Consider the following 27,820-nt stretch of genomic DNA (forward strand, 5'->3'; position numbering starts at 1 on the left):
GGTTTTGTGACCTTCAAAAGGAGCTAGTGACAGGGACAAACCTTGAAAACCGTGCTTGGATTTTACTCCGGCAAAACTCCCACCCAGTTTGAGATTAATAGGATTTCAGGGTTTGGCCCAGAGAAGAGAGAACAAATGAGTAACATCCTCCAAAAGCCAATTGGCAAGAGGCATTATGAGTGGGTGAAGATGATCAGGAGAAGCAGCAGCTGTTCACCGCAGGGTGAAAGTTTTCCTCCCACCCACACCAACTTGACTTGCTAAGTGGCAGCTAAAGGGAATAAACTCAGGTGTAGTATTTGCTGAGTGTGAACCCAAAAGCGGGAGAAATCTTTAGGTTGGTCCAAGGTGGGTATAATGGGGTGACTCTGATCAAAAGAACATCTAGGCTGAATGTCATGAAATGCTTCCTGATTCTGAGAGGTATTATGCTCTGGAACTATCTCTCTAAGAAAAGAGATGGGAGCCCCATTGCGTGGTCATTTACAAATAATGGAACAAAGCACTGGAGAATATAGGAGCTAGGAGTACAGTAGGTAATCCAAGGGTTATTTTTTCCATTTCTTAAGTATGATTCGATTCCTCCCATCTCTTTCCTTGTCTGAAAGTTATCCTTCTGTTTAAAAAAAAAAATCAAGCCTATGCCCTGGCTTATGAACTGTGTGTATAGGTTTAGAGGGATGTCTGTTTCCTGTACTTAACTAAAAGTAGACCCAAACCAAAATCTCACATCATCATGGATGGTAACATACATCATACAGTCGTTGGGTCAGTTACTGGTGGAGATTGTCAACATCTCTCACAGTAGTGATTATAAGGTCTACGAAACCATCCCCTTATGCTGGCAGTCATGCCACTAGACATCCTATTTCTAGCTTTCCACCTTGGGGAAAGGCTATTGAGGTTGTGACAGTGCATCTCTGGATTTATCTAGAATCCTTAGATTCTCTTGTCCCCTTTAAATCTTGCCTTAAATCTGGGTGGGGCACAGAAGTTGTGCTGATCTTGTTGAATGGTGTCATCTGGCAGCAGACAAAGGTAAATGTCAGATCCAAACATATCAGGAAGGACACATCTGCCTTGGATATAGCTAACCATAGTCCATTGTTGATGCATCTCCAGATCCTGGCAAGGGAAAATGGAGTTGCACTCTTCTCTCAAAGAGATCCCAAGGGCTCTTATTTGGAGCACTACAGGAATCTGCTTTGTCCCCTTTCCTATTCATTGTACGCATGAGGCTGCTGTGAGACAGAAGATATAAATGATCATGTCACCAATATGCTGACACGCAGTTCTAGTCTGTATCCTATTGGATCTTTGGCTGCTCTTAGACACCATAGAAGCCACTGGTCACCAAGTACACTTTTTTCCACCATTGCTTACCTGGAAGGCTTCAGCCTTTCCTATCTGAAATGTGGTTCACACCTCAGATTTCTGGGGTGCTCTCAGATGCAGATGGGATGTCTGCTATATTGGATTGTGCCAAGTAGGATTCCCCTTAAAGGACACTCAGCAACTTCCATGAATGCAGCTGCACACTTACTTACAGGAGTTTCTGTCACACAGCATGTTACACCCATGTTTCATACACTGCACTGGCCTCCAGTTTGGTTTTAGGTGCAATGGAAGGTGCTCACTTTGATCCATAAAGTTCTAAATGGTTTGGATCCTGGTTACCTTAGAGACCATCTCTCTATGCCTCATCCAAACAGATAAGAGCAGCCAGGACAGTTTTACTGAAAGTTCCCAGATTGTGAGATGATGCCAGGTGATATTAAGTGTCCCACAGCTCTGGAATTTATTTCTCTAATTGGTCTGACAGAGCACAAGTGTATTGATCTTCAGGGCACCTTGCAATTTGTCTGATGCAATCGGTTCTTTGAGGCCACTTGAGTGGTGGAATGGGAGTTATTGTTGTAAGTCGGGCAACTCTTCTGAATTGAGATTTTTTTCATTTAGGTTGTCTTCATTTTTTGATTATGTACATAAATCCAGGGATCACCTTGGATGCATTTTATTAACCACTGATATGTGGGAAGCAGCCTGGACAGATATTACATGACTGCCTGTTTTGTCAAGTGTCCTGTTAGGAACAGGCAGCATGTAGATGTGGCCCTGGATCAGTTAAGGAAATATCTCGCATAAATTGGGACCACAGAGGTCAGTCATCTAAAAACATAATTAAATTGGGCTTAAGTTTGATGGCACAGTTCAAAGAGATCAGTGGTCAAGCAATGGCGGGTACTGGTGGTGAGATGCAAAAAGGGCAGAGGAGGAAGGCAGTAAGAGGCTATCAGAAAGCAGCTCCAGAGCTGGGAAGCAGGGACTGATGCATATACAGAGGTATAAACCAGGCTACTTAGCTGGTGGTAGATGGAATCGGAGAAGGGTTGAAACAAATAGAGGGCTGTGTTTGCATGCACTAGAAAGCAAACAGCACGCGGGGAAATGGGGAACGATAAAACATGCAGAAAGATAATATTAGGAATGCAGCAAGAAAATCCCTGGGTAATGGAGCCTGTTGTTTGTCATATACATTTTAATGCAGTGTACAGCAGCAGGCCAGTCTTAGCTGATCAGACTGTCATCCTGTGGCTGGTGGGCAGGAACCACGAAGTGAAGTAGAATTGATATTTGGAATATGTTGATTTTATATGCTTTATTTTAGCACGTGTTTTCGCTTCCTTTTTTGAGAGAGGGGGTGGTTCCCCCCCCCCCCTTCATGCCAGTAAGTGCCATGTTGAGACCTCTGGGGAGTGAAGTAGTGCAGCATTTGTAACAGCAGCGCAAGCTTCCCTCATCTTGCCCCCTGCTAATGTTCCTCTAGCTTCACCTGAAGGCACTCTGCTGGAGGAGGTAGTTGCGACTCCACGGACCAGCAAGGGTGCTTGTTAGTACCAGTTCCAGTACTGCCAATGCTGAGCATTCAAAAATCTTGAGACTGGCTTAAACATCGTGAGATTTTATATCATTTCATTTAATCTTTTTATTTGCAGTCAGGTTTCTGAGCATTCAAGGTGCACTCGGGTCATGTTTCAACCTTTTCTCTGCAACCAGGAGGGATAGAAACTTACCATTTTTTAAACGTAAGCTGAGATTCTCACATATTCATGTGTCTGTAGGAGATGGGGCTTTAAGAAAAACACCAAAATATCATGAGACTTGAAATAAAATCACGGGAGTTGGCAACAGTGTAATTAGGATGGTAGCTTTTGTGATGCACGCACCTATCACACAGCAGCTAGACTGAAAACCAGCAATTCATGTTACCTAAGCCCTGTAAGAGCCATCAGAGGACTATGCCTTTTTTGTTCACACCAACCTTGCATTGATTTTGAACTGATGACTTAGCAGATGAAAGGCTCCAGAATCCATTAACTATATTTAATCCTCCTTTCTATGTAATTATGATGTACTTTGCACTTACAGTGTACAGCACCTTACATATAAAATATCCAAGTGCTTTACAAAACTGTATTTAATGGAGGTAGGTAAGTATATTTATCCCCATCTTAGAGGAGAGGCAACGGGGCAAATGAGACACAGAGAGGTTAAGTATGCCTTGCCCAAGGTTGCATGTCAAGACAATGGCAGCATCAACGTGAGAACCCAGGAGTCCTGCCTCCCCAGTTTCATGTTCTTGGTGGCGTAATATACTTCCTGTCCTATAATACTTAGCAGTTATAGAGCACCGTGCAAACATTAACTAATTAGTCCTCAACACATCCCTCTGAAGTAAATAAGAATAAGGACCACTGTTTTACAGATAGGGAAACCAAGGCACAGAGCAATTAAATCTTTACCCAATGCCATACAGTGAGTCAGGACTGAGCCTAAATTCCTAAGGCCTTGCTCAGGTTCCTTGGCTACACTGTTGCTCTCTCTTTTTTTTTTACAGTACAATTAAAGGAAAACTGTATGTGCTGCCAGTTGTCTAGGTGACAACTCCAACTGCAGTGACATTTCTGATTCAAGGAGGCTGTGCAGACTACTGGAGAGGGCACTAGGTTAGGACTCAGGACAGCTGGGTTCTTTTCCCAGCTTTGCCACCGGCTTACTAGGAGACCTTGGGCAAGTCACTTAAGTAATCTGTGCCTCTCTTTCCTCATTTGTAAAATGGGGATAATTATACTTGCCTCTTTTGTAAAGCGCTTTGAGATCTATGAATGAAAAGCACTAGATAACAGCTAGGTGGTATTATTCAGAACTTCTCATTTCCCCTTCCGATGTGATGCCACACCACAGTGTAAAATGCAACAGCATAAAACAGATGTGAGATGGTCACCGGCTTTAAGAATAAGTTATTCAGGTGTTAGAAATATAGGAGATGAGAGTTCCCCTAGAAAGCCAGGGGAGTCTTGTTATTAGGGTAGTGTCTAAGAATCAGAAAGTGAAACGGACTATAAACAAAAGATTAAATTGACCAGTTTAGTTTCATCATCTAAACCAGGGGTTCTCAAACTGGGGGTCGTGAGGTTATTATGTGGGGGGTCACAAGTTCTCAGCCTCCACCCCAAGCCCCGCTTTGCCTCCAGCATGTATAATGGTGTTAAATATATAAAAAGTGTTTTTAATTTATAAGGGGGGAGGTTGCACTCAGAGGCTTGCTGTGTGAAAGGGGTCACCAGTGCAAAAGTTTGAGAATCACTGATCTAAACTGAGCGGAAGGCAAATAAATAAAAATGGCATTAGTGGTGAAAAGATTCGGTGAGTATTTCAAGGTTTTTTTCAGGATGAATAAAGACTTGAGAAGCCTTTGGTCCACTGATGGGGCACAGAGCTGAGAATCAGGAGATTTGTCTTCTATTCCCAGCTCTCCCACTGATATATTGTGTGACCTTGAGCAAGTAATTATTTAGGACACACTTTTAAACGTTTGGTGCCCCGGTTCTTGGGTGCTCATGGTGAGACACTTAAGGGTCTTACATTTGGCATTCAAAAACCTAAGGCAACTACTTCTGAAAATGTTGCCCTTAGCTTCCCTCTGTCTTATTTTGCTTATCACTAGAATGGGAAGAATAATACTGACCTGTCTTTCTAAGGTGCTTTGAGAGCTATGGATAAAACGAAGCTATAGAAAGATAAAGCAAGTTTATTTATTAGCAATACCAGTAAGAAAACTCCTCTAATGTATGATTTATTTTTCTTGACGGTGCCTATTTAAAATATTTTTTACACATTAGCAAAGGAAAACTGTAATGCAGTTTGTGGAAAAGAACAAATACAGCCTTTGAGAAACTCTGTTGGAGTTTTCCACAGGGTTAGCCATGGGCTAAGAAAAAATAGCAAACACAGACATCAGAAAGGACCCCAACCTTAATAATCTTCTCCTTCTTTGAAGTGGCTTGGAAATCGCAGTACATAGAGCCATTTATGTGAATTAGAGCAAGCCTATGATAAAGGGCTACCTGTGGAGTTGCTGTTCCTGCTCAAAACAGCAGGGAATTAGGGCTCAAATGATGAGAGCAGGCTCTGAATTGGCTACAAGGGAGGAAACAAGGTCTGGCTGATGAGTAATCACGTCACTCGGTGGGGGATGTTTCTGAGGGATCGCTTGATGCCTTTGCTATTTATTTATCTGTGGTAAGTGAATAAGGGCCACAGTGGCCACTTTTCTACTGTGCTGATGAAGCAAGATCCAGGTTAGTGATAAAGAACCAAATAAATAAATGAAATGGATAAATGAAAGTAAAAGGGCTCAGACGAGCTGATTCATGAGACCTCAGATACAAATCTGATGAAGATACAGTAGATGCACAGTAATACAAACGAAGTAATAAACACAGGTGCTGACAACATATGCTAGGGGGTGAGATGTAAGCAGTGAGAGTAACAAAGAGAATTTACCTGCAAATGGTCTGGGAACAAAATCAATTCATTTGCAGTTGACGCTATTGAAAGTGATGCTTTGCACTACTTTCACTGGAGGATCTCCGTGCTTGTCAAATCCTGGCTCCTATATAGAATTGCCAGTGTTGGTTGGATGTATTCCTGGATGTTTCATCAGATGACACAATCTTTAATTAAAGAGTAATCTTTAATTCCTGGAGACTTCAGGACAATCCTGCAGGGTTGGCAACCCTACTCTTATACTAAGCTTGACTGAATAGGCCTTGCTGAGGGATTCTCTGCATTAGCTGGGGGAATGGAATCCTCTGTCCCCAGGCCAGAGACTACCAGGAGCCCTACTCTGTCTGTGTTGTCCGATCAGTTTAGCAAAGGCAACCACAACGAAGACTGATGTGGTCAGTTCCCTGGTATCGTGAACAAGCATTTTGTAATTGCTGAACCTGACGGGAAGCCTGATATATATGCAAGGGTCTAGAGATGCTGCCTATCATTCATCTGCCTTTGGCATATAATAGGTTAGCCTACTGAGAACTTAAATACTTTGCTCTAATTTCAGTGGTTTAATGTGGGGGTGCTGAGTGGTGTTGGTGGCCTGTGATTTATGGGCGGTCAGACTGGATGCTTTGGTGGTCCCTTCTTGCCTTAAACTCTGAATTTCTCTCTTTCTCCCCCTAACAAATGTATGTGTGCACCCAGATTTTTAGAAACGGCCTTTCTTTGCTGTCTCTATGCACGCCCACAAATAGCTGTCCTTTGTATGTAATTTCAAGCACAAATATTACTCCCACTGGACAGCTAACAACCTCTTTGCACCCTCAAGTCAGGTAATTGGAGGCCTAAGTGCTAAGGCTTGTGCTCTCTGCTCATGGAAGGTGAAATAATGTGAAAACAGTTATCTGCAAAATCATGCCTGCGGAAACAGCTTCTTTCTGATCATCGGGACCTTAGTGTGCCTATCATTTCCATATCTAGGTGTCACCTGTGAGGTCCAACTTGCTAGCTAGATTTTCACTAGGGCCGTTCCTAGGCCTACGCAGCATACACGGCTGCATAGGGCACCCGAAAATTTGGGGCACCTCTGGGTCTTTCTGTCTACTCGCCCGCCTCTTCCTATCCCTGTTCTGACCCTTCCTGCAGGCTCCCACCACAGCCTGGTGAGTCTTCCTCTGGAGGGGATCTAGTACTTAAAAGTGAGAGCCATCCAGCCTGCCAGACCTATTAGCACAACATTGAAGCTATTTAACAGGCATTTGCCAGCCCCCAGGTATATACTGTCAGTTTCTGAATTTACTGACAAAAACAGTTGTGCATTACTGTAAGTATTTACTTAGAACATGTTAGTTTACAGGACCTTGGTTTAAAATTTGATTTAAAAATATTTCATTAGTGTGTTGCTGAAGATGATAAAATCACATCTCTAAAATATCCTTGCATAGATTTTTAGATGCACAATCTGAGTATTCATTTTTAGCTTTAAATGCTTGGATCTTCAGACATAGTTTTTTAAATAAATCCTTCAAAAGACCACCCTTATCTAAAATACACATGCGAGCCAGGGCTGCTGTCGGGCGTAGGGGCCCCAGTTTAATAATACTGCATAGGGCCCCATAAATCCTAAGGATGGCCCTGGTTTTCACCCACATTTTTGGCAGTGTGCTTAGCACTGCAGTCTCCTATGCATAGCTTTAAAAGTCAGCTCCTTCAGACCTAGGAAGGGGTCCTGGCATTCAGAGGGAAACCAGTTATGTTTGGTTTGTTTTTTAAAATGTTGGGGGAACAGCTGATAGATACAATATATGTGCTTGGTCACGCTGTGAGGCTGAATTAACTTCATAGCTATAAATAACATCCATGATTTAAATGCTAAACTTTACAACTTGGGAGAGAGATTGGTGAGGCCGCCTTTGACTTTGAAGGTAAATCTCTTTCTAACAAAGTTTTCCATCTTTTGCAGCATTAGAGAGAGAGGCAAGATGCTGAATACGATTTTAAGCTCGTATTTCTTTTGTTCTGTCCTCTGTGTTTCCCAGAGTCAAAGTCCAAGTCCTAAGTGGTATCATTGCAGAGAAAACAGGGTGCGAACATTAATTATAGTGGGGCAGTGGCTTGTAGACGATTTTTCTAAATATTCTGAGAGTCACATGCATACTCAGAGAGCCATGAAATCTGCTATGCCTCCTTGGGTTTGATGGTATAGTCTAAACTTGGGGTCATACATCTGTGCTGGACATGCGTGGTGCGTGGCCCAGGCACACACTGCTGAGACTGGGGTGGGGGACTGAGTGGGCATGTTCCATGCATGCATTAAGGACACAGTGCTGAGACTAGGGGGAGGAGCTGACAATGGGCATGCTCAGTACGTAGTGCAGGTCCACAAGTGCTGATACCCTTGGATGGGAAAGAACACCCTTTGAGATGAATGGAGCAGCTGCCGTTGGCATTACTTTAATTTGGTATTACCTGTTTTACAGAAGTTTAAATATAGCCACTTTCAACACTCAGGAAGGGCATGAAGCAGCACTTGGCAACCTTAACTGCATTAACAAACTTTCTTGGCAGTTAATATATTTAAAAGGGAAACCCAAGGGCAACATGACATTTGTTTGAATGTAAATAAACAGTGCAACAATTCAATCCCCCCCCCCTCATTCTCACTATGCAAATACCTTTGTTTGTGCATATGTGTAACCCTTTGGACACAGAGAGCTTGGCAACTCTTTAGGGCTGATGCTTTCAACGACCTAAGGGATTTGGATGCCCAATACCCATTAACATGAATTAAGCATCTAGATGCCCTAAGTAGCTTTGAAAAGTTCAGCCTAAACTTTAGTGTATAAAAGGTGGTGGAAAAAAATTCCAAAGAAACATTTTTGTTGTTGTGGTTGGAATTTACTGTTCTTAGGGCTGTCGATTAATCACAGTTAACTCATGGGATTAACTTGAAAAAATTAGTGATTAAAAATTAATTGATTAATCGCAGTTTTAATCACACTGTTAAACAATAGAATACCTATTGAAATGTATTACATATTTTTGGATGTTTTTCTACATTTTCAAACATAGTGATTTCAATTACAACACAGAATATAAAGTGTACAGTGCTCACTTTATATTATTTTTGATTACAAATATTTGCACTGTAAAAATAAGAAATAGTATTTTGCAATTCACTTCATAGAAGTACTGTAGTGCAATCTCTTTGTTGTGAAAGTGCAACTTATGAATGTAGAAATTTTTTGTTACATAACCGCACCCAAAAACAAAACAATATAAAACTTTAGAGTTTACAATTCCACTGAGTCCGACTTCTATTTCAGCGAATTGCTAAGACAAACAAGTTTGTTTACATTTTGGGGAGATAATGCTACCCACTTCTTATTTACAATGTCATCTGAAAGTGAGAATAGGTGTTCCCATGGCACTGTTGTAGCCAGCATTTCAAGGTATTTATGTTCCAGATATGCTTCACATTCGTATGCCCCTTCATGCTTCAACCATCGTTCCAGAGGACATGCTTCCATGCTGATGATGCGCGTTTAAAAAATGTGTTAATTAAATTTGTGACTGAACTCCTTGGGAAAGAATTATATGTCTTCTGTTCTGTTTTACCTGCATTCTGCCATATATTTCATGTTATGGCAGTCTCAGATGATGACCTAGCATGTTGTTCATTTTAAGAACACTTTCACTGCAGATTTGACAAAATGTGAAGAAGATACCAATATGCGATTCTTAAAGATAGCTACAGCACTCAACCCAAGGTTTAAGAATCTGAAGTGCCTTCCAAAATCTGAGAGGGACGAGGTGTGGAGCATGCTTTCAGAAGTCTTAAAAGAGCAACGCTCTAATGCGAAAACTGCAGAACTGAACCACCAAAAAGGAAAATCAACCTTCTGCTGATGGCATCTGACTCAGAGGCTGAAAATGAACATGCGTTGGTCTGCACTGTTTTCGATCGTTATTGAGCAGAACCCATCATCAGCATGGATGCATGTCCTCTGGAATGGTGGTTGAAGCATGAGGGACATATGAATCTATAGTGCATCTGGCACATAAGTATCGTGCAACGCAGACTACAACAGTGCCATGTGAACGCCCGTTTTCACTTCCAGGTGACACTGTAAACAAGAAGTGGGCAGCATTATCTCTTGCCTGTGGAAATAAACTTGTTTGTCTAAGTGATTGACTGAACAAGAAGTAGGACTGAGTGGACTTGTAGGCTCTAGAGTTCAACATTTTTATTTTTGAATGCAGCATAATTATACATTTGTAAGTTCAACTTTCATGATAAAGAGATTGCACTACAGTACTTGTATTAGGTTAATTGAAAAATATTCTTTTTTACAGTGCAAATATTTATAATAAAAAAATATAAAGTGAGCACTGCACTTTGTATTCTGTGTTGAAACTGAAATAAATATATTTGAAAATATGGAAAACATCAAAAATATTTAAATAAATGGTATTCTATTATTAATCATGATTAATGTTTTTAATTGTGTCATTAATTGTGATTAATTTTTTAATCACTTGACAGCCCTAGCTGATTTGTCAAAAATCAAACATTTTTGTGGCAATGGTTCAATTTTGATGCTATTCCAATGGAAACCAGACAGAGGTCCAATGCAAAGCAGGTTTCCTCTCAGCTCACCTGCATGGCTTCTCAGCAGCCCTCCTGCTGAACTGCCTTGATGTCGGAGGGCTCTGGGGCAGGTAGCCATGTACACTGCCCTGGAACCAATGCTCCAATCCCTTCCATGGAAAATTTAGAAATAATTGGTTTTCATTCCTAATTGTAACAAAACAAAAAACTTTGAGCTATTGAAATTCTCCACTAAATTGAATGACCTCTCTCCGCCCTGCCCTGTTTATACACACACACCCCCACACATCCCCACACCCACTCTCACTCTCTTTTACCAAAAATATCCCCTCAAATAAGATCCCCATGCATCACAATGAGGAACATCTAGAATGAGGGACGCTTCCAGTGTGCGTTTCCGGAGGTCACTTATACAGCGCTTGAAGATGTGTGACTAAAATGCTGTGCTGGTGTTTGAACTGAACCAAACCAAACGGTATCTTTGTGCTGTGTGAGTCAGTATTGCGGCTGTGTTTCAAGTATTGTCCACTTTCATCATCCATAGTGGAAGTGCCCTAGGTTTCTATTTGTATTTGAAATGTGACATGGCGCCTAACTGGAAAGAGTTAACTGTGCCGGCCCATTAATAAATGGATTCGTTCTTTTATGGTGTATGGAACATGCTGCGTTAGATGGCAAGAATGTGATGTCTCAATAGACTGGGAGACACAGAAGGCTGAAACCATTTGTCTGCATTAAAACTGTGCGGCTCCCCTGCCAGAAACTATCAGTGTTACATTCCTATATTCCAGTAGAAAAGCTACTATCAGATCACAGCTTCCCCAGCCGAAAGCCTGCGGCACCAAGGACGTTGTGGTGTGTAAAATAATGTATGTTCCACCAAGCTGATAGCCTGATGCTTTAGGACTGTCTAGCTGTATCTGAATTATATCTGACCCATCCCTGCAGCTAACCACATGATTATATGAGCTTTTTGAATGTATTGCGCTGGTTTTGGTGGTGGTGGTAGAATTGGGGTGAGTTTAGGGCATATAAAAGCCAGTGATCATAGCTAGGGACAGGGATGGAGATACTCTCAACATATACAGAGCTCTGTCAAGTATTAGGCTGGCTGGCTGGGAGAGACCAGTATCTTATTTTGTAAGTTACCTGTGCTTAAGAATTTGTTGTGTTCTTATGGACTCAAACCAGGCTTTCCAGATCTGAACACCCCTGAACTTGGCAGCTGACCCCTATCTTTGTGCTGGATTGAACCGAACCCCTACTGTAAACACCCAGACTTTGCCGAAGTTCGTACTTGGTTCTGGCTCTGAACTAAATGACTCTGTTCTATTACATTTTAGGTCCTTGTAGAGAGGCGATGACTGACCCCTGTGTGGCGCCTCCTGCTGGTCATCCTGGGAATTAGCTTTCCAGCCTCCGGAGCACCCTCTGTCAGCTGGTGTCTCGCCTTTTGCTGGCCCCCGTATCCCTCCCGGACCCTCGTTCCCCCTTCTCTTGGGGGCTGCCCCCTGGCAGTACCCCCATGGTTTCTGGGTCTCCCCACCCAGGGGAACCCCCACTCAGTAGCTCCACCTCAGTATCAGGCTACTGCCAGTCACCATCTAGCCCCTGTTCACTGGGGCAGACTGCACTGTACAAGCCACTCATCACAGGCAAGGGGGGTTTGGACCGGCTGCCTCCGCCTACCCTTGGGCTGCCCTCTGCAACCCCAGTACCTATTTGGCCTTGCACAAGGCCGGAAGCCTGGGTAATTGCCAGGCAGGAGCTCCCCAGCTCCTCTCGCCTTTCCCCAGCCCTGCTCCACCACAGGTACCCTGGTACGCTCCCCAGCAGCCAGGCCCATCTCCCTCCACAGCTAGAGGAGACTCTCTTTGAGCTTCTGGCTCACAGCCCTTTTATAAGGGCTAGCTGAGGTCTGTTTGGGGTGTGGCCCCCAGCTGTCCCTGCTTCCCCAATCAGCCTGGGAGCTGCTTGCCCCAGCCACTGCCCTCTCCTGGGCTGTTTTAAGCCCTGACCACCCCGCTACAGTCCTGATAATAACTGTCACAGAAACTGTCCTACGTTTCAAACCACCCCATGAACTAACTTTATTATTCTGCGTGCACTTCACTCTACTCTGCCCAGATTGATCATTGCATCCCCAGATGCTTCCAGTCCTGATGCCCGCACTCAAGCAGAATCCCAAATATCTTCAGCTGTGGCCGTAGTAACCAAAGTATTTCACTGAGGGACAGTTGCAGGAAGATGGGAACAAGAGAACAAAATTCAAATGAAGTAAATGGCATGAATGAGTCCTATGACAGTGTGGGCAGCTATAAAGTTTTATTGTCACGAGTATGCTATGGCTACATTATTCATGAGCAAGTCGTGCAGGTGACAATATAAACTTTGCAGTCTTCCCCATGCACCACCAGGCAGTATAAAATTACCAATTTTTCTTCTTTTCATAGGTTTTTGTGAGGTTTCCAGACCCTTCCTGTTTTTATTTCCATTTCCATTTGACACATTTCAGTTACTATGGAAACATCAGTCACATTGGTAAGGGCAGAGCATAGTAGTGACTGCCACAAGTGCACGAACATATTTTTTCCATGATTTGCAGATTATACAGAGGTTGGAGAAATAATGAAGTTCATGCAATTAATGCTATTAGTTATTTTGTATTATACTAGCTCGCAGAAGACCCAACTCAAATCAGAGCTCCATTGTGCTGCACGTAAACATAGTAAGAAAGAGACGGCCCCTGTCCCAATGAGCTTATAGTCTAAACAAGCAAGGCCGACAACGGGTGGGAGAAAGGAACTATTATCTCCATTTTACATCTGGGCAACTGAGCCACATAAATATGCTTACTTACATGCTTAACGTTAAGTACATGAGACGTCCCCTTGAAGTCCGTGAAACTACTGACATGCTTAAAGTAAAGCATGTGTTTAAGTATTTGCAGGATCGGGGCCTAAGTGACTTGCCATGGTCACACGCAAATTCAGTGGCAGTGCCAGGAACTAACTAAGATTTGTGTCCAGTTTTTGTTCCTAATCACAAGACCTCCTCTCACACATGAAAAAGTGGTCATGTTTTTGGCATAGTCATAGAGTTTAGGGCCAGAAGGGCCAAACGGGTCAAAAGACCTCCTGTATATCACAGGCCACCAGCACCCGCACACTAAGCCCAACAACCAAAATTAGATCACAGTATTACAGCCCACAGGAGACTCAACTATTATGTGCCATAGGAAGAGAATAGGAAGGACCGACGTGCCTGAGGCCTCTGCAATGGTAGGAAAATGTCCATATATCTATACAGATCCATAGAGCCAGGGGTGTGTGTGTGTGTGTATATAATATGCACATGTACACATATTATTCTGTAGTAAATAAACCTTAAGACTAAACTTGTACAAACACAGGGCTTCATTTTCCTAAATGTTGGGTATTTTGTTGGAAATCTAGTTAATTAGAATAATAAATTTTAAAGCCAGAAGAGACCATCATAATCATTTAGTCTGATCTCATGTATAACACAGACTAAAGAACCCCACCCCGTAATTTTGGCATCAAATACAATAACTTCCGTTTGAGTTATAGCATCTCTTTTGGAAAAAAACATCCAGTCTTGACTACAAGTGATGGAGAATCCTCCACACCTCTAGGTAATTTGTTCCAATGGCTAATTACCCTCTTTGTTAAAAATTTGCACTTTAGTGCTAGACTGAACTTGTCTGGCTTCAGCTTCCAGCTTTTGCATCTTTTTATGCCTTTGTCTGCTAGATTAAAGAGCACTATCAGAAAACTTTTCCTATGTTGGTACTTATAGACTACTGGTATGCTGAAGTCACCTCTTAACCTTTTCTTTGACAAACTAAATAGATTGAGCTTCTTTCATCTCTCAGTGTAAGGCAGGCTTTCCAGACCCTTGTGCCATTCTTGTAGCTTTTCTTTAAACTCTCTTAACATCTTGTTTGAAGTGCGGACACCAGAACTGGACAAAGTATTCTGGTTATGGTCCCACTAATGCTGTATAAGGAGTTACTCCTACTTGATATTCCTTTGCTTATATGTCCAAAAATTGCATTTATTCTCTTAGTTACTACATCACACTGGGCACTCAGTTATCTACCATGAACCCTAAGTCCTTTAGAGAGTCGCTGCTTTCTAGGACACAGAATTATTAGTATACATAGGGGCTAGATTGCGCCTTTAAGACATAAGCATATGGTATGGGGGGATGGGAAATTGCGCACACCCCAGTGGGAGCTCTCCGAGGCACTGTGCCTGACTCAGACACCATTTCTCTGAAGACTCTAGAGGACCACAAGCCAGAGTGGTATCTGCTGCATGCTTTGACGAGGTACAGACCACACTTCCCCCAACACACACATACCAGATGGGGCCAGCTGTGCTGTCCGGTGCAGAGGGAGGGCATAGCCATGACCACATCATTAGTGGCAGTGGCCTCCCCAAACACCAGTGCAGAAGTCCTTGTGCTCTTTGAACACAAGAGTTAGGACTGAGTCTGGTGCCTGCACAGGTATCTGGGGCTCCTGTCAGCCCCCTTCCCACCCTTGTGCACCCACACAAGCTGCAGACATCTGGCAGTCAGTCATTACATAATGAATAACTCGTGTGCCAGATATTATCCCTTTTTTTTTCTTTTCCCAAAGCATTCTGGAGCGGCTCGTAATTCTCATATTTATCCATTATTTGAAGTAATTTGCAATAGGATTTATGTCCCTGTATATGAGCCATTCTAGAGTGGCGTAAAGCAGCCGAGGATCTGGCTGAAGCAAGCAAATGCTTCTATGAGCACTGGGGGAATCCAGCAAGTGGCAGCATCCTCTACACCACAGGTTCTCAAACTGGAGGTCATAACCCCTCGGGCTGTTGCAAGTTTATGAGATGGGGGGTCAGCCTCCACCCCCAAACCCCGCTTCACCTCCAGCATTTATAATAGTGTTAAATATAAAAAAGTGTTTTTAATTTATTAAGGGGGATTTCACACTCATAGGTTTGCTGTGTGGAAGGGGTCACCAATACAAAAGTTTGAGAACCACTACTCTACACCTTTAGACAGAGTCCCACCTGTCCTGCATCATATGGTGTTCCTCACACCACTGCCAGTGCCAGATTCTCTCAGGCCTTGCATTGTGGGGTGGAATTTTCTAAAGGGTTCAGCATTGGCCTAACTATGCTTCCTTGAAGTCATTGGAAGCAGAGTATGATATTCCAAAGTGCAATCCAGACCAGCGAGGAGCTATGTCACTCCTGCCCTACAACCTGCGCTGCCTCACCTTGCTTTGCTGCTGGAGTTCCCACTCTAGGCTCCTTGCAAACAGCATGCAGGTCTCACCCTAAGCATCTGTGTATAGCCACAGGTTTGGTCCAGCAGCTCTGACCCCAGCAGCCTGTCAGCAAACACCGGTCACGCTCTGGCTTCCAGCAGCCTTGGTTACTACCTGCACACTCCCCCAGCACACTCCCAGTCTTCCCCCTCAAAAAACATGTTCTGCACTATCCAGACCCCTCCTGGCCAGTACAGACCTATTAGGTCTGTTGCTTCTCTAAGGGGATCAATATACGACAGTAAGCTACCTTAAATGTAGTTACTCAAACAATTCACAATACTGGATTAGTTTAAATTAAAGAATAAAACAAGTTTATTTGACTACAAAGAGAGATTTTAGGTGCAGATATAAGGCTTTAAAGTCAGAAATGGTTACAAGAGAAATAAAAAGAAAACACTTTCTAAACTTTAAAAAAACTAGACTTGGTTCAAGGTGACATTCTTACCACAGATTTCCAGTAACATTGCTGACCAAATTTCAGATCGGGATCTGCTCCCGAAGTCCATAGGCTGACAGAACTTGGCATGTTTTCCCCCTCACTTTTATAGTTGTCACCCTTCGACATGCATTTTCCTGAGGGTTATCCATAGTTAAAATTCATCAGGGACTGGTCTACAGTGGAGGGGGGGGGGTCGATCTAAGATACGCAACTTCAGCTACGTGAATAGCGTAGCTGAAGTCGAAGTATCTTAGATCGATTTAGCTTGGGTCCTCATGGCGCAGGATCGACGGCCGCGTCTCCTCCGTTGACTCTGCTACCACCGATCGCTCCGGTGGAGTTCCGGAGTCGACGGGGAGCGCGTTCAGGGATCAATAATATATCAATAATATACCAATCCCCGATAAATCGATCGCTACCCGCCCATATGGCGGGTAGTCTGGACGTACCCTCAGACAGTAGAGAAGGCAGCATGGTGTCTGGTGGTGAAAGAGTTTGTTTCTTCTCACCTCTGTTTTCTGAAATGCAGCTTTTCCTTGTCTCCTGTCTTCCCCTCTCGCTGTCTGAGGACCCTGTTTACAACTTACATTTAAATTGAGGTAAACACACATTCCTTTGTTTAGGACAGACCTGTTTTAATAACTTTTCCCTAGGCAGGGCTGTGTGGTTTTGAACATGTGCTAATAACATCACATAGGGGGATGTCCTAACAAAATGGTGCTACATACATTTCATCATGATATTATTGACCAGCGAGTTATTTGTTTTCAAATGATACCTCACATGGCATATTTTGTACAAAGATTATGCCCATGGTGATCGGCTGTGGATACAGGGGTGCTTTTGGTCACACTGAGTTAAGCCAATACCAAGCTATATTGAAAATCACATCCCCATATCACAAAGACAGAGATGACACCTGCCCATGTGCAGAGCTGAAAGAGGGTGAAGGGGTGGTTCCTTGCATCCCCCCCATTCCTCCTAGCCCAGTCACTGCAAAGAGCTAGGCCCAATCTTGCCCTTAGACTCCTTAACCCTTGGGTCCCACAGTACTAGCAAGTAGCAGACTGGAACTTGCTCTCCCTCCATCTCTCTTTTTACATGTATACAACAGCCACAGCTATGAATAGACCGCTACCTTGTAATGAACTGGTGCCACTGTACGCAAAGGTGATTGGAATTTCTATGCAAAACTCAATGAATATAGAAGTAACAAGTGCCTTGGAGACAGTCCTAAAATGAGGTGCCAAATCTCAAGAGTTGTCTTTATAAGGGAATTTTGAATACAAAACACCAAGGTTTATATGCCTTGTGCTCACATTAATTCATACTGAGCCATGTCATAAGAGTACTAAAGAGGCTTTTTTTCATCCTATGCTGAGACAGGAACTTTGCCAGATTTACAGACTTGCAGGTCAGGCTGCCTTTTGGCTGGCTGATAGATATCTATTACATGTAAATCAGTGGAGGGAGATATCACCAGGATCCCATCAACATTCTGTGAAATGGTTGCTGCTGGATGTGAGTGGAGCTGGGGGTCATAGGAGATTTGGGGTCTGCACCTTTTGAATAAGCAAACAGGCTTGAGTAAAATAAGAACCAGGCCAAATTTTGCCCAAAGCCTAAACGGACACCTCCAATATATACAGATTTTGGGATTCCACTTCCAGTAAGATTAGATTGATTGAATCAATCTAATCTTACTGGAAGTGGAATCCTCAAATCTATATATAGTGTGGGAGGTCAATGTAGGTTTTAAAGTTTGCCGCAGGGGCGCCAGAATGGGTGACAAGGGGGCCATGCCTCCCCTTTTTACTGGCCATAAGGGCGAGTGAGCAGGGGGGCTGAGAGGACCGGGAGGGGGGGGCAGGGTCTTAAGGGGAAGGGGCACCTGTGGCCCTCCCACTTTTGGGGGCCTTCTGCTGCTCCTGATTTGGGGTGGTTCTTAGTTTACCCAAGCCCATTTGCTACCAGAAGTGGAATCACCATATCTCATGAAGAAGGGAGTTCTCACTGTTATACCCATTCTGTCTGAAACCAGGAAGTATCCAGGGCATCACGAGAGAGCCTAGATCTTGGGAGATCTTCAGTAAGCTTTAGATACCGTTCATATTTTTGAATTTTCATCCAAACGATGGGCTGGTAGTCTCCATTCCTCCTGCAGGAAAAGTCTAAGGGGTGGGGGAGGGAACTACGCTGGGAACCCCACAACGTTCTCTTCTTGAGGAGCCTCATCCATACCTTAACTAACTTTCTAGCCTCATACAGAGCCTGAATAAAAAAGCTTGCATATACCATGGAGTCCTAGGGCTCAGCAGGAAGCAAATGCACGTGTCCTGAAACCCTACAAGCTTGTTGCTGGGCCTTGCTGTCAGGGCCGGCTCCAGCATTTCTGCTGCCCCAAGCAAAAAAAAACAACCCTCCATTGGCGGCGGCAATTGGAAAAAAAAAAAAAAAAGCCGTGATCGGCGGCGGCAGTTCAGCGACAGGTCCTTTGCTCCTAGAGGGAGTGAGGGACCTGCTGCCCCCGAATTGCCGCAGGTGCCGCCCCTCTCCCTTGGCCGCCCCAAGCACCTGCTTGTTAAGCTGGTGCCTGGAGCTGGCCCTGCTTTCTGTTGCAAGAGCAGTCTAAGCTCCATTAGCCGGCACGCAAATGAATGAACACTAATGCACTGGGCTCCAGCTTAGCAGCTCATCACTAAGAGCCCAATCTGCCACTATCACTGATGAGTACTCACTGTTCTCACCCAAGCAGCTTCACTGAAGTCTGTGAGGCTATTCGTACGGGTAAGGTACTATTTGGTAAAAATGACATAAATGGGCCCTAAGGTAGAGCATCACAAGGAAGTCTATGGTACCAAAATACCAGTGCTGGTGATATATCACAATGGCTGGGACTTTCTACTGAAAATAACTAACACAGTAATACTTCCAAATAGCATACTACAGTCAGAATGACAGCTGCCATGATATGCCACTCCTGCTAAAGATGCTATTGATCCTTCTGCTGGTAAAAGCATTTGCGTTCTCTCTCTCTCTCTCAAACACATAGACACACAGCAGATGAGCTGTCAAATCTTCCACAGATGGTTTCCCCATTGGGGTTTACATTGCCATTTAGAAGCTCCTGTTTCACAGCCTCCTCTCTGTGTATCGATGCCTGTTTTCCATAATTAAGTTCTGTTCCTGCCCCTGTTTTTGCAAACCCTTTTCATTCTGATGCTCTCAGTCGACTGTCTCCCAAAATTGCTATGATATTTAGCAGAATCCAAAAAAGAAAGGAAAAAAAGGTGGTTAGGTAATTGGGATACTTAAAGGAGACATTGCTCCTAAGTGTGCATTTATATTTTCAAATATATGTTTGGGGACTGTAGATGTAGGGGAAGAGAGAAGCTGGGGAAGGGCTTATTATTAATTAACTGTATTGATCTTTCCCCAAAATTGTTTTTTAAGCTGCTTTTTGTTCATTGTTTCAACTGGTAGGGCAATATACAAATTTAAGCCTCTCAGCACAATTGTAATTAAGATTCAAAAAGCCTATTGTCTGTAGAAAACTAGCAATTGATGATAATATAAAGGATATTTATAGAGCTTTGCTAACTATGCCGTAGATTTGCATCAGTAACATAGTTGCTAAGTCTTAACAAACCTCTTTTAAGAATTAGTTCCTTATTTAATATATAAGGCAAAACTACACTAATTGAGTCTTTTTAAAAAAAAAACCCTCAGTCATGTTTGTTTGTAAAGCTCAGTAATTACTGATGCTTCAATCCTTTCCCCTCCATAAAATAATATTATATAAATGCTAATATCCCAACTTCACTGATCAACCCCGTCATTAAAGAAAAAAATCCCAATGCCCCCTCCCCCTCACGCCTCCCCCAAAATTCCCTACTGTGTACAGCTGAGCACGTGGGATACTTTACATTTATATAGCGCCTTTCTTTCTCTACTGATTTACATACTCTATTAAGGAGTATACCAGAATAATTTTTTCCCCACTAGTGAAATGCAGCCACCTCTGGGCAGGGCACAACAGCTGGTTTTGGTGCACATGAACACTGTATTACAATTTAGGGCAGAAGAATCTGTACCCAGTTGAAGCTGCAGAAACAATTTAAGGAGGAACACAGGTATTCGGATACCATGGTGATGAGAGTGGAATAAAATCTGCATAGATACAGGATAGTCAGAATGTACTTAATTTGGCAACGCCTCCCAGTGCTCTAGCACCCAAGTGGTCAGGATTTGAGTCATGTTATACAAACAATGAAAGCAGCCCTACAATAACAAATGGCTCTGGGCCCTAATTCTGATTGACTGTAATTGGAGAAGGAGCTATTTCCCTGAGCGAGAATTGGAAAACATTCATCGATGTGACAGACTTTGGTTTCCTATGCCAGAGGATTATTAACCAACCCGGATCTCTTCTTTGCATTGTGATATAATAGGTGGACAATGGTCTTTTCAACTGTGGGATAAAGTGTATATATAAATGCATAGTTAGCTGCATTTATTGAAAAGCATTCCTGGTGTCAGATGGTTCCTCAGGGGCGAATGGCATCCCAGTGCTAATCACTGCAGCTCTTTGTAGGGTGCTGTGTGAAATCGCAGCGTATGAAGTTGTAACATCTCTCCAAGCCATTTTTAGACCCAGATGATTTATTTATCACCTACAAATATGCAGGGTCAGAATTACTCTAGGTAAATGTTTCAGAGTGGACCCTTCCCTCCTTGGTTAAGCTTGTTTACTTCTTCCATCAAAGCAGACAATGTAACACAGGGCTTGATGTTACTCAGTATAAAAGATGATGAGCTGCAGGGGTGGAGATAAATACTTCAATCACTTTCCAAAAGCAAACCTCTGAGATGTCTCCTCATTAAATCAGATGAAGCCACCTTGGAAATGTGGGCCTGTAAAAGGAACCAATATAGCACGAGTATGTCTTCTTTCTTATTCTATAAGGTTTCCTTTTCAAAGGATGCTACTAAAGGGTACTGAAAGCATGAGGCATCTGTGTGATCAGGAAGGGGTGCTACATGCCCCTAGGGTCACAAATAGTGGTGTGAGGTTATGCAGTAGAGGTGATGAAGGTCAAATGGAGGTGAACTCCTCTCCTTAGTGATTTTGGGCTGGCTTATGCTTAAGGCATAGCCCTGAGCAGGGGACAGGTGTGGAAAATTCACCTCCCTGGGAGTTAACCCTGGGTGACTTCATAGTTCATGGACACCTCTCGGAGAAACAGTTCCCTCCCATCTTCCCCCTTGCCTCTGGGCCTGGGGTGGAGGAAGGACTGTCCATTCCTTATCCCTTTCTGCCTATGGGGTGAGGGGGAATGAAGGGAGTAGGCAGGCATATAGCCTGTGCACCCAGACACAAGGGTTAGATAGCCCATGCAGGGACCTGGGAGTGTTTTTACTCTCCTGCAGAGGCATGTGGTTCCAGGCATGATCTAGCCCTCTGAATCAATCTCTAAGTGTGTTTTGTTTGTTCTTTGAATTAATGCTCCTAGCAGATCAAGATGGCAAGATATGTTTGCACATGAGATTTGAGAAACAGATGGAAGCAATGAGGCAGGGAGATACAAGAAAGATATCAGGGACAACAGAAGATGAAGGGGAGAAGGCACTGACATCAACACACCGAAGGGATAGAAAGGAAGATGGTTCTAGACTATGAATGGGAAAAGAGGGCAGGGGACAGGAGAAGGAAGAAAGAGATTAGGTCTACATAGAAAGTCGGAGTGAGTCTATGATGTGTTTTAGAATAGAAATCACAGTTCTAGCTACTGTATAATTTAGATACTCTAGAAGCACTTTAAATATCAAGGCACAGATGTCTCAGATCCTGTTTTTACTTATATGGTAACCTTTGCCCATGTTAATTACCAAGGTCCAGATAGTTTCCCCCCAACAAGTTCTGCATGAGGAGGGGAATCTATGTATGTGGTTCTCTCCTTTCCTGCACTCAACTATCTCCACAGCACCACTCACCTTCTTCAAGTCCCCACAAAGACCATTCTGTGGGTCTAGAATCTGCACAGGGGAAGAGGCTAGAGACTGGCTGGCCAAGGGGGAGTGGGCAGGATGCACGTCATTCCATTCAGACCCAGTGGGCCATCCCAACCCCAGAGGGTCTGAACTGCAAGGAAATCAGGGTAATGGGAAGTTTGCCAGGGCCCAGAGCCAGCACAGTTGTCCTACAGATCCCTGGGGATCTGCTACGCTGGGCTCTGCAGCCTTTTCCATGGGGGTGACCTTCGGGTGAGATGGCATGGTGAGGTTGAAGGGAATCTCCATGCAGTGAGTTTTCAAGGAGACTTCCTCTTCCTGAGCTGCCTCCAATGGGTTTAGCCATGGGAGGGGATGAACTAGCCTCCCCCATGGACTGGCCAGATAATTACACTATAATCATCATATAACTGAAGGGGAAATATGTGGCTATTTTTATCCTCTAAATTGTAACTTTTGACCCTAATTTTAACTCCACATTATTATGCAGGGATGTGTAATCACTAGTGGGCACCTTCTGCCCTCAGAGAAGTATGCATAATTGCCACTGAAGTCACGCTGATTTTAAGTGAGAGCACTGCCCAACGATAGGCTATGTCCTCATCCAGCTACCTAATATTTAACTGTAAACCCTGTTATGTTACCATATAGCTAAAGAGCAGTTAGTTCTCAAAACTCATGAGCAGACATAAACCATTATGTCTGTAAATATGAATGGTCATTTTGGATAATAACTTCTATTCCACTCCAATTTGAAACATCACCATCATAATCTGGGGAAAAAAACAAGTGTATTATAGGGGGAGAAATTGATACTCTAACCATAGGATTAGCACCCCTTGTTGGGAAGAGTGGACACCTCAAAGATAAGAACAGCCATACTCGGTCAAATTAATAGTCCATCTAGCCCAGTATCCTGTCTTCTGACAGTTACCATTGTCAGATGATTAAGAGGGAATGAACAGAACAGGGCAGTTTCGAGTGATCCATCCCCTATTGTCCAATCCCAGCTTCTCCCACATGACTGGGAGAAGTTGCACTTGAGCTGATTCTTTGGGGAAGATATTAGCTAAAAGGCATGACTGGAAAAGCTGCTGACTCAATTGTAATTCTTCCTTTCTTGCAGGTACTGCTGCGTGATTTACCATGGAAAAATTGCTCTGCAGCATCCTGGTGTTTGGAATGGCAGTTGCGGTCAATGCTTGTCCCAAATACTGTGTGTGTCAGAACCTGTCAGAGTCGCTGGGGACTCTGTGTCCCTCCAAGGGCCTCCTTTTTGTACCCTTAGACATAGACCGAAGGACTGTTGAACTCCGACTCGGGGGTAACTTCATTATTAACATCAGCCGACAGGACTTTGCCAACATGTCTGGCCTTGTTGACCTCACTTTGTCCAGGAATACCATCAGTTACATTCAGCCCTACTCCTTTGCTGATCTAGAAAGCCTTCGGTCTTTGCATTTGGACAGCAATAGGCTGCCCAACATTGGAGAGGATATTTTGAGAGGCTTAATTAACCTTCAGCACTTGATAATAAATAACAACCAGCTGAGCAGCATCTCGGACGAAGCCTTTGAGGATTTTCTGGTGACATTGGAAGACTTGGATCTTTCCTACAATAACCTCCAAGGCATCCCCTGGGAATCTATAAGGAAGATGGTAAACCTGCACCAGATTAGCTTGGATCATAACCTGATAGATTATATTACAGAGGGGACGTTTGCAGATCTTCAGAAATTGGCCAGATTGGATCTAACCTCTAACAGACTTCAGAAGCTCCCCCCAGATCCCATATTTGCCAGGTCCCAAACATCTCCATTAGAAGCAACTCCATTTTCTCCACCTCTGTCTCTTAGCTTTGGAGGCAACCCGCTGCATTGTAACTGTGAGCTGCTGTGGTTAAGGCGGCTTGACAGAGATGATGATATGGAAACTTGTGCTTCCCCTCCAAATCTAAAGGGAAGATACTTTTGGTATGTACGGGAAGAGGAATTTGTTTGTGAGCCACCTCTCATTACCCAGCATACTCACAAGTTGCTGGTTTTAGAAGGGCAAACTGCCACATTAAAGTGTAAAGCCATTGGGGACCCATCCCCAGTCATTCACTGGGTGGCTCCAGATGACCGACTCATTGGGAATTCTTCGAGGACAGCAGTCTACGATAATGGTACTTTAGATATCGTTATCACGACATCCAAGGATTATGGAACTTTTACGTGCATCGCAGCCAATGCTGCTGGAGAATCGACTGCGACCATTGAGCTCTCGATCGTGCAGCTTCCACACCTCAGCAACGGTACGGGCCGAACTGCCCCACCCAAATCCAGGCTTTCTGACATCACTAGCTCCAGCAAGTCCAATAGAGGGGAAACGAAAGGTCCACCAGAAAGGACTGTCTTGGTGTCAGAGGTGACGACTACCTCAGCTTTGGTCAAGTGGACGGTGAGCAAGTCAGCCCCCAGGGTTAAAATGTATCAGCTGCAATATAACTGCTCGGATGATGAAGTTCTAATTTACAGGTAAATGTGACTGCCAGTTTTTCCTTTGAAAATTGAGATGGTGGGCATGTGAGGGGAAGAGGACTGGGTTACTAGTGGATGATGTAGCCTGTCATTGTTATGTCACCGGTTTGAATCTGATCCAATATGCCAGTGACAAAAATTCCTTACTATTTGGTAGGTCTGTCTATCTAGTTTATCTACCTGTATACAGTACTGATCACTATAGTATCTAGGCTCTGACTGGACCATTTCATAGTTAATTGACATCCATGTTGGGGAAAAAATCACCATTGCCGTTGCCACCCTTGTTGGTACTCTTGGAAAAGAAGGCAAAAATTACTCTGCTTGAAAATTAAATTCCTTTCCCACATGTAAAGGTGCCCACCTGCCACTCTCCCACCCTCAACCAGGATCAGGTTTGAAGAATACTGGTATGGAGGGAAGCGGTGTGGATGAAAGCTTGTCCTGTCTGTCTGCAGCCCATGTTCTACCTATTCCAAGTAATAAGTGATATCCATTGAGTTCTTCAGTCTGGCACCTTTAACCATATTGGGTCTCAGGGCGCAAAAAAAAAAGGGGGCGGCCGGACTGCCAAAGCAAAAAAAAGAAAAAACGGCAGCCGCAGGGATCACGTGGAGGGCGGTCAAGGCGGTTTGCAGGGGGGTGAAGGGCAGCGCCTCGCAGCTGGGTGAGAGGGGCTCCCCCCTCCGGCCTTGGGGTGTCTCTCCCAGCTGGGCAGGCATAGCCCCCGGGGGTTGTAGGAGGTGCTGGCTCAGCCGCTCCTTTAAAGGTGGCTCGGCTGGGCCGGGCTCAGAGCGGCGCGGGAGGTGGAGGTCGGTGCAGGCGGCGGGGAGTGGCACATCCCGGGGAGCCGGGTGGCACGGTGAGTGGCAGGGATTGCTAGTTCCTGCCCCCCCCGGGTCGGGGTCCGTGCCCCTGCAGGGCTGGGCTGGGACTGGTGGAGCGCAGGTAGCTGGCCAGGAACTCTGGAGCTGCGGACCGGCTGCCAAAGCAAAAAAAAAAAAAAACAACCACGGCGGGGCAGCTGGAATGCCGCCCCTTAGAATGTGCCACCCCAGGCATGTGCTTTCTCATCTGGTGCCTGGAGCCAGCCCTATTGAGTCTTTATTCTCCTCTCACTTACACCAGTTTTACTCTTCTGTCACTGATGTTGTCACTAAAGCTTTTTGTAATTTACACCAATGTTCATGGAAAGAAGAATCAGACTCATAACATCACTCCAAAAATGTAGGGCCTGATAAACCAACAGTGCTACTCCAGCTTTACACCAGTTTTGATTTCAGTGGCATTCCATCAGTATAAAACAGGAATAAATTGGGGGGAAGCAAGCACATGAAAAGGAAAGATGCTGTAAATTTTAGGTGTTAAAAAAGTAGTAGGAATGCCTTAACAAAATAGAAAAATAGCAGTGTGTTATTGCTTTTCTCTTCTCTGGGAAGAAAGAATGTAAGATTGATGTAGTGTGTTTATGCTTTAGAAACCACTCCTTTCTGCCTTGTGGCTGCAAAGACAGCAATAGCAGGTGTACTGGGCTAAATTGTACCTAATGGGAAATCCCTTGTCAAAACACAGGGGCTATGCACTTTTTGTCTATGATGATGGTTGTGAATATTATCTTTTGGGCCTGACTTCAGTGGGAGTTGGGGCACTCATAAAGTCACAGCAGGCACTCCCCAGAAGCAAAGGGTGTTTGCTTTTAGGCTGAATCCTCACCTGTCTGCTGATAGCTACTATAATATCTGGTGAGTGCTCACTTGGCCTTTTCACTCCGTTCATGCTCATGTCCCTCTTGCATTCATCTTTGATTTCAAATGGCAAATGCCAATGTTTGTAGAAACTGAATTTTAAATTAACACATGCAGGTACTTGAGCCAGAAGTTCTTATATGCTCAGCCAATCAAGGAACAGAAACATTACCAAGTGATGTATCTGGCTGCTCACAACTGAGTGACACAGCTCAGAATTTGAATACTGGAAATCAAATCCATAGAGTAAAATATGTGAAAAAATTCAAATAACGAATAAATCTGAGGAAATCACAATCTGCTCATATATTTTCTCCAAACAAAAATATGTTAAATTAATCAGATCAATTACTAGATGGACATTATTTGCTTTGCTCTGGCTTACGTACTGTAGAACTGGTGTTCTTCTTGGGTTTCACCACCAGGTGAAGCTGGGTAGAGTGAAAGAGGAATAATAAACTAAGTAGCAGTAGAATATTAGGAAGAGAAGGGATCAACATATGATAGTCCCAATTTTCCCTGAGGACCACCTCTAGAAATAAGGCCTACTGGTGTTTAAGTTCTTGATTTCCCTGGAGGTCTAAGGCAGCAGCTGTGAAAACAGTACAAACAGGTGGACATTGTGCACGAAGATTGTCTTTTAATGCATGATGATGATTATGAAGAAAAGGCTGTCAGAAAAAATAAAAATGATGCAGGAAATACCATCTAATGGCTAGACAGAAAGGGACTGGGTGATGTGGTAAGAATAGAAGGAGTGGAAGATGTCAGAAATGGTCCCTTCAGCATGGTCTGAAGGAATGAGCAGAGGGCTAGAAGTCAGAAAGTCCTGAATTCTAATAATGGCTCTGTTGCCAACTTGGTGAGTGGCTTTGGACAAGTCACTTTGCCGCTCCGTGCCTCAGTTTCCCCATCTGTAAAATGGAGACAATGATCTTTGCTTTCTATCTGACAAAGACAACTGTGAGGAGGAATTAATTGTACCTAGCACTTTTTGTCCATAGATTTCAAAGTGTTTAATAAAGGAAGGTAAGTGTCATTGTCCACACTTTAGAGAGAGGAGAACTGAGGCATTGCAAGGTGAAGTGACTTGCTTGAGGTCATACAGCAGGTCAGTGCTAGAGATAAGAACCAAACCCAGGCCTCCTGAGCTCCAGTTCAGTAACCTGTCTATTGGCCCATTCTACTTCTCCTAGTTAACTTGCTAATATTAGTTAGCTCTTCTTTAATGGGTACTCATATGTCAGTCATAAGCATGGTAGTAAAGCCTAGAAAATAATTTTTTGTACAGTATTTGGACTA

General features: G+C 43.8%; 1 protein-coding gene across 2 annotated transcripts in view; it reads left to right on the forward strand.

The window, feature by feature from the left end:
• LRFN2 (leucine rich repeat and fibronectin type III domain containing 2) overlaps positions 1-27,820 on the forward strand; it is a 208,616-nt gene that overhangs the window by 129,137 nt on the left and 51,659 nt on the right. For both annotated transcript variants that reach the window (XM_054021511.1, XM_054021510.1), the window contains exon 2: positions 23,378-24,770. In XM_054021511.1, coding sequence (XP_053877486.1) covers positions 23,398-24,770 — 1,373 coding nt within the window. In that variant the 5' untranslated portion in view covers positions 23,378-23,397. The remainder of the gene's footprint in view (positions 1-23,377; positions 24,771-27,820) is intronic.

The sequence above is a fragment of the Malaclemys terrapin genome, chromosome 3 (assembly GCF_027887155.1).
Source record: "Malaclemys terrapin pileata isolate rMalTer1 chromosome 3, rMalTer1.hap1, whole genome shotgun sequence".
In the NCBI taxonomy this organism is placed as follows: domain Eukaryota; kingdom Metazoa; phylum Chordata; order Testudines; family Emydidae; genus Malaclemys; species Malaclemys terrapin.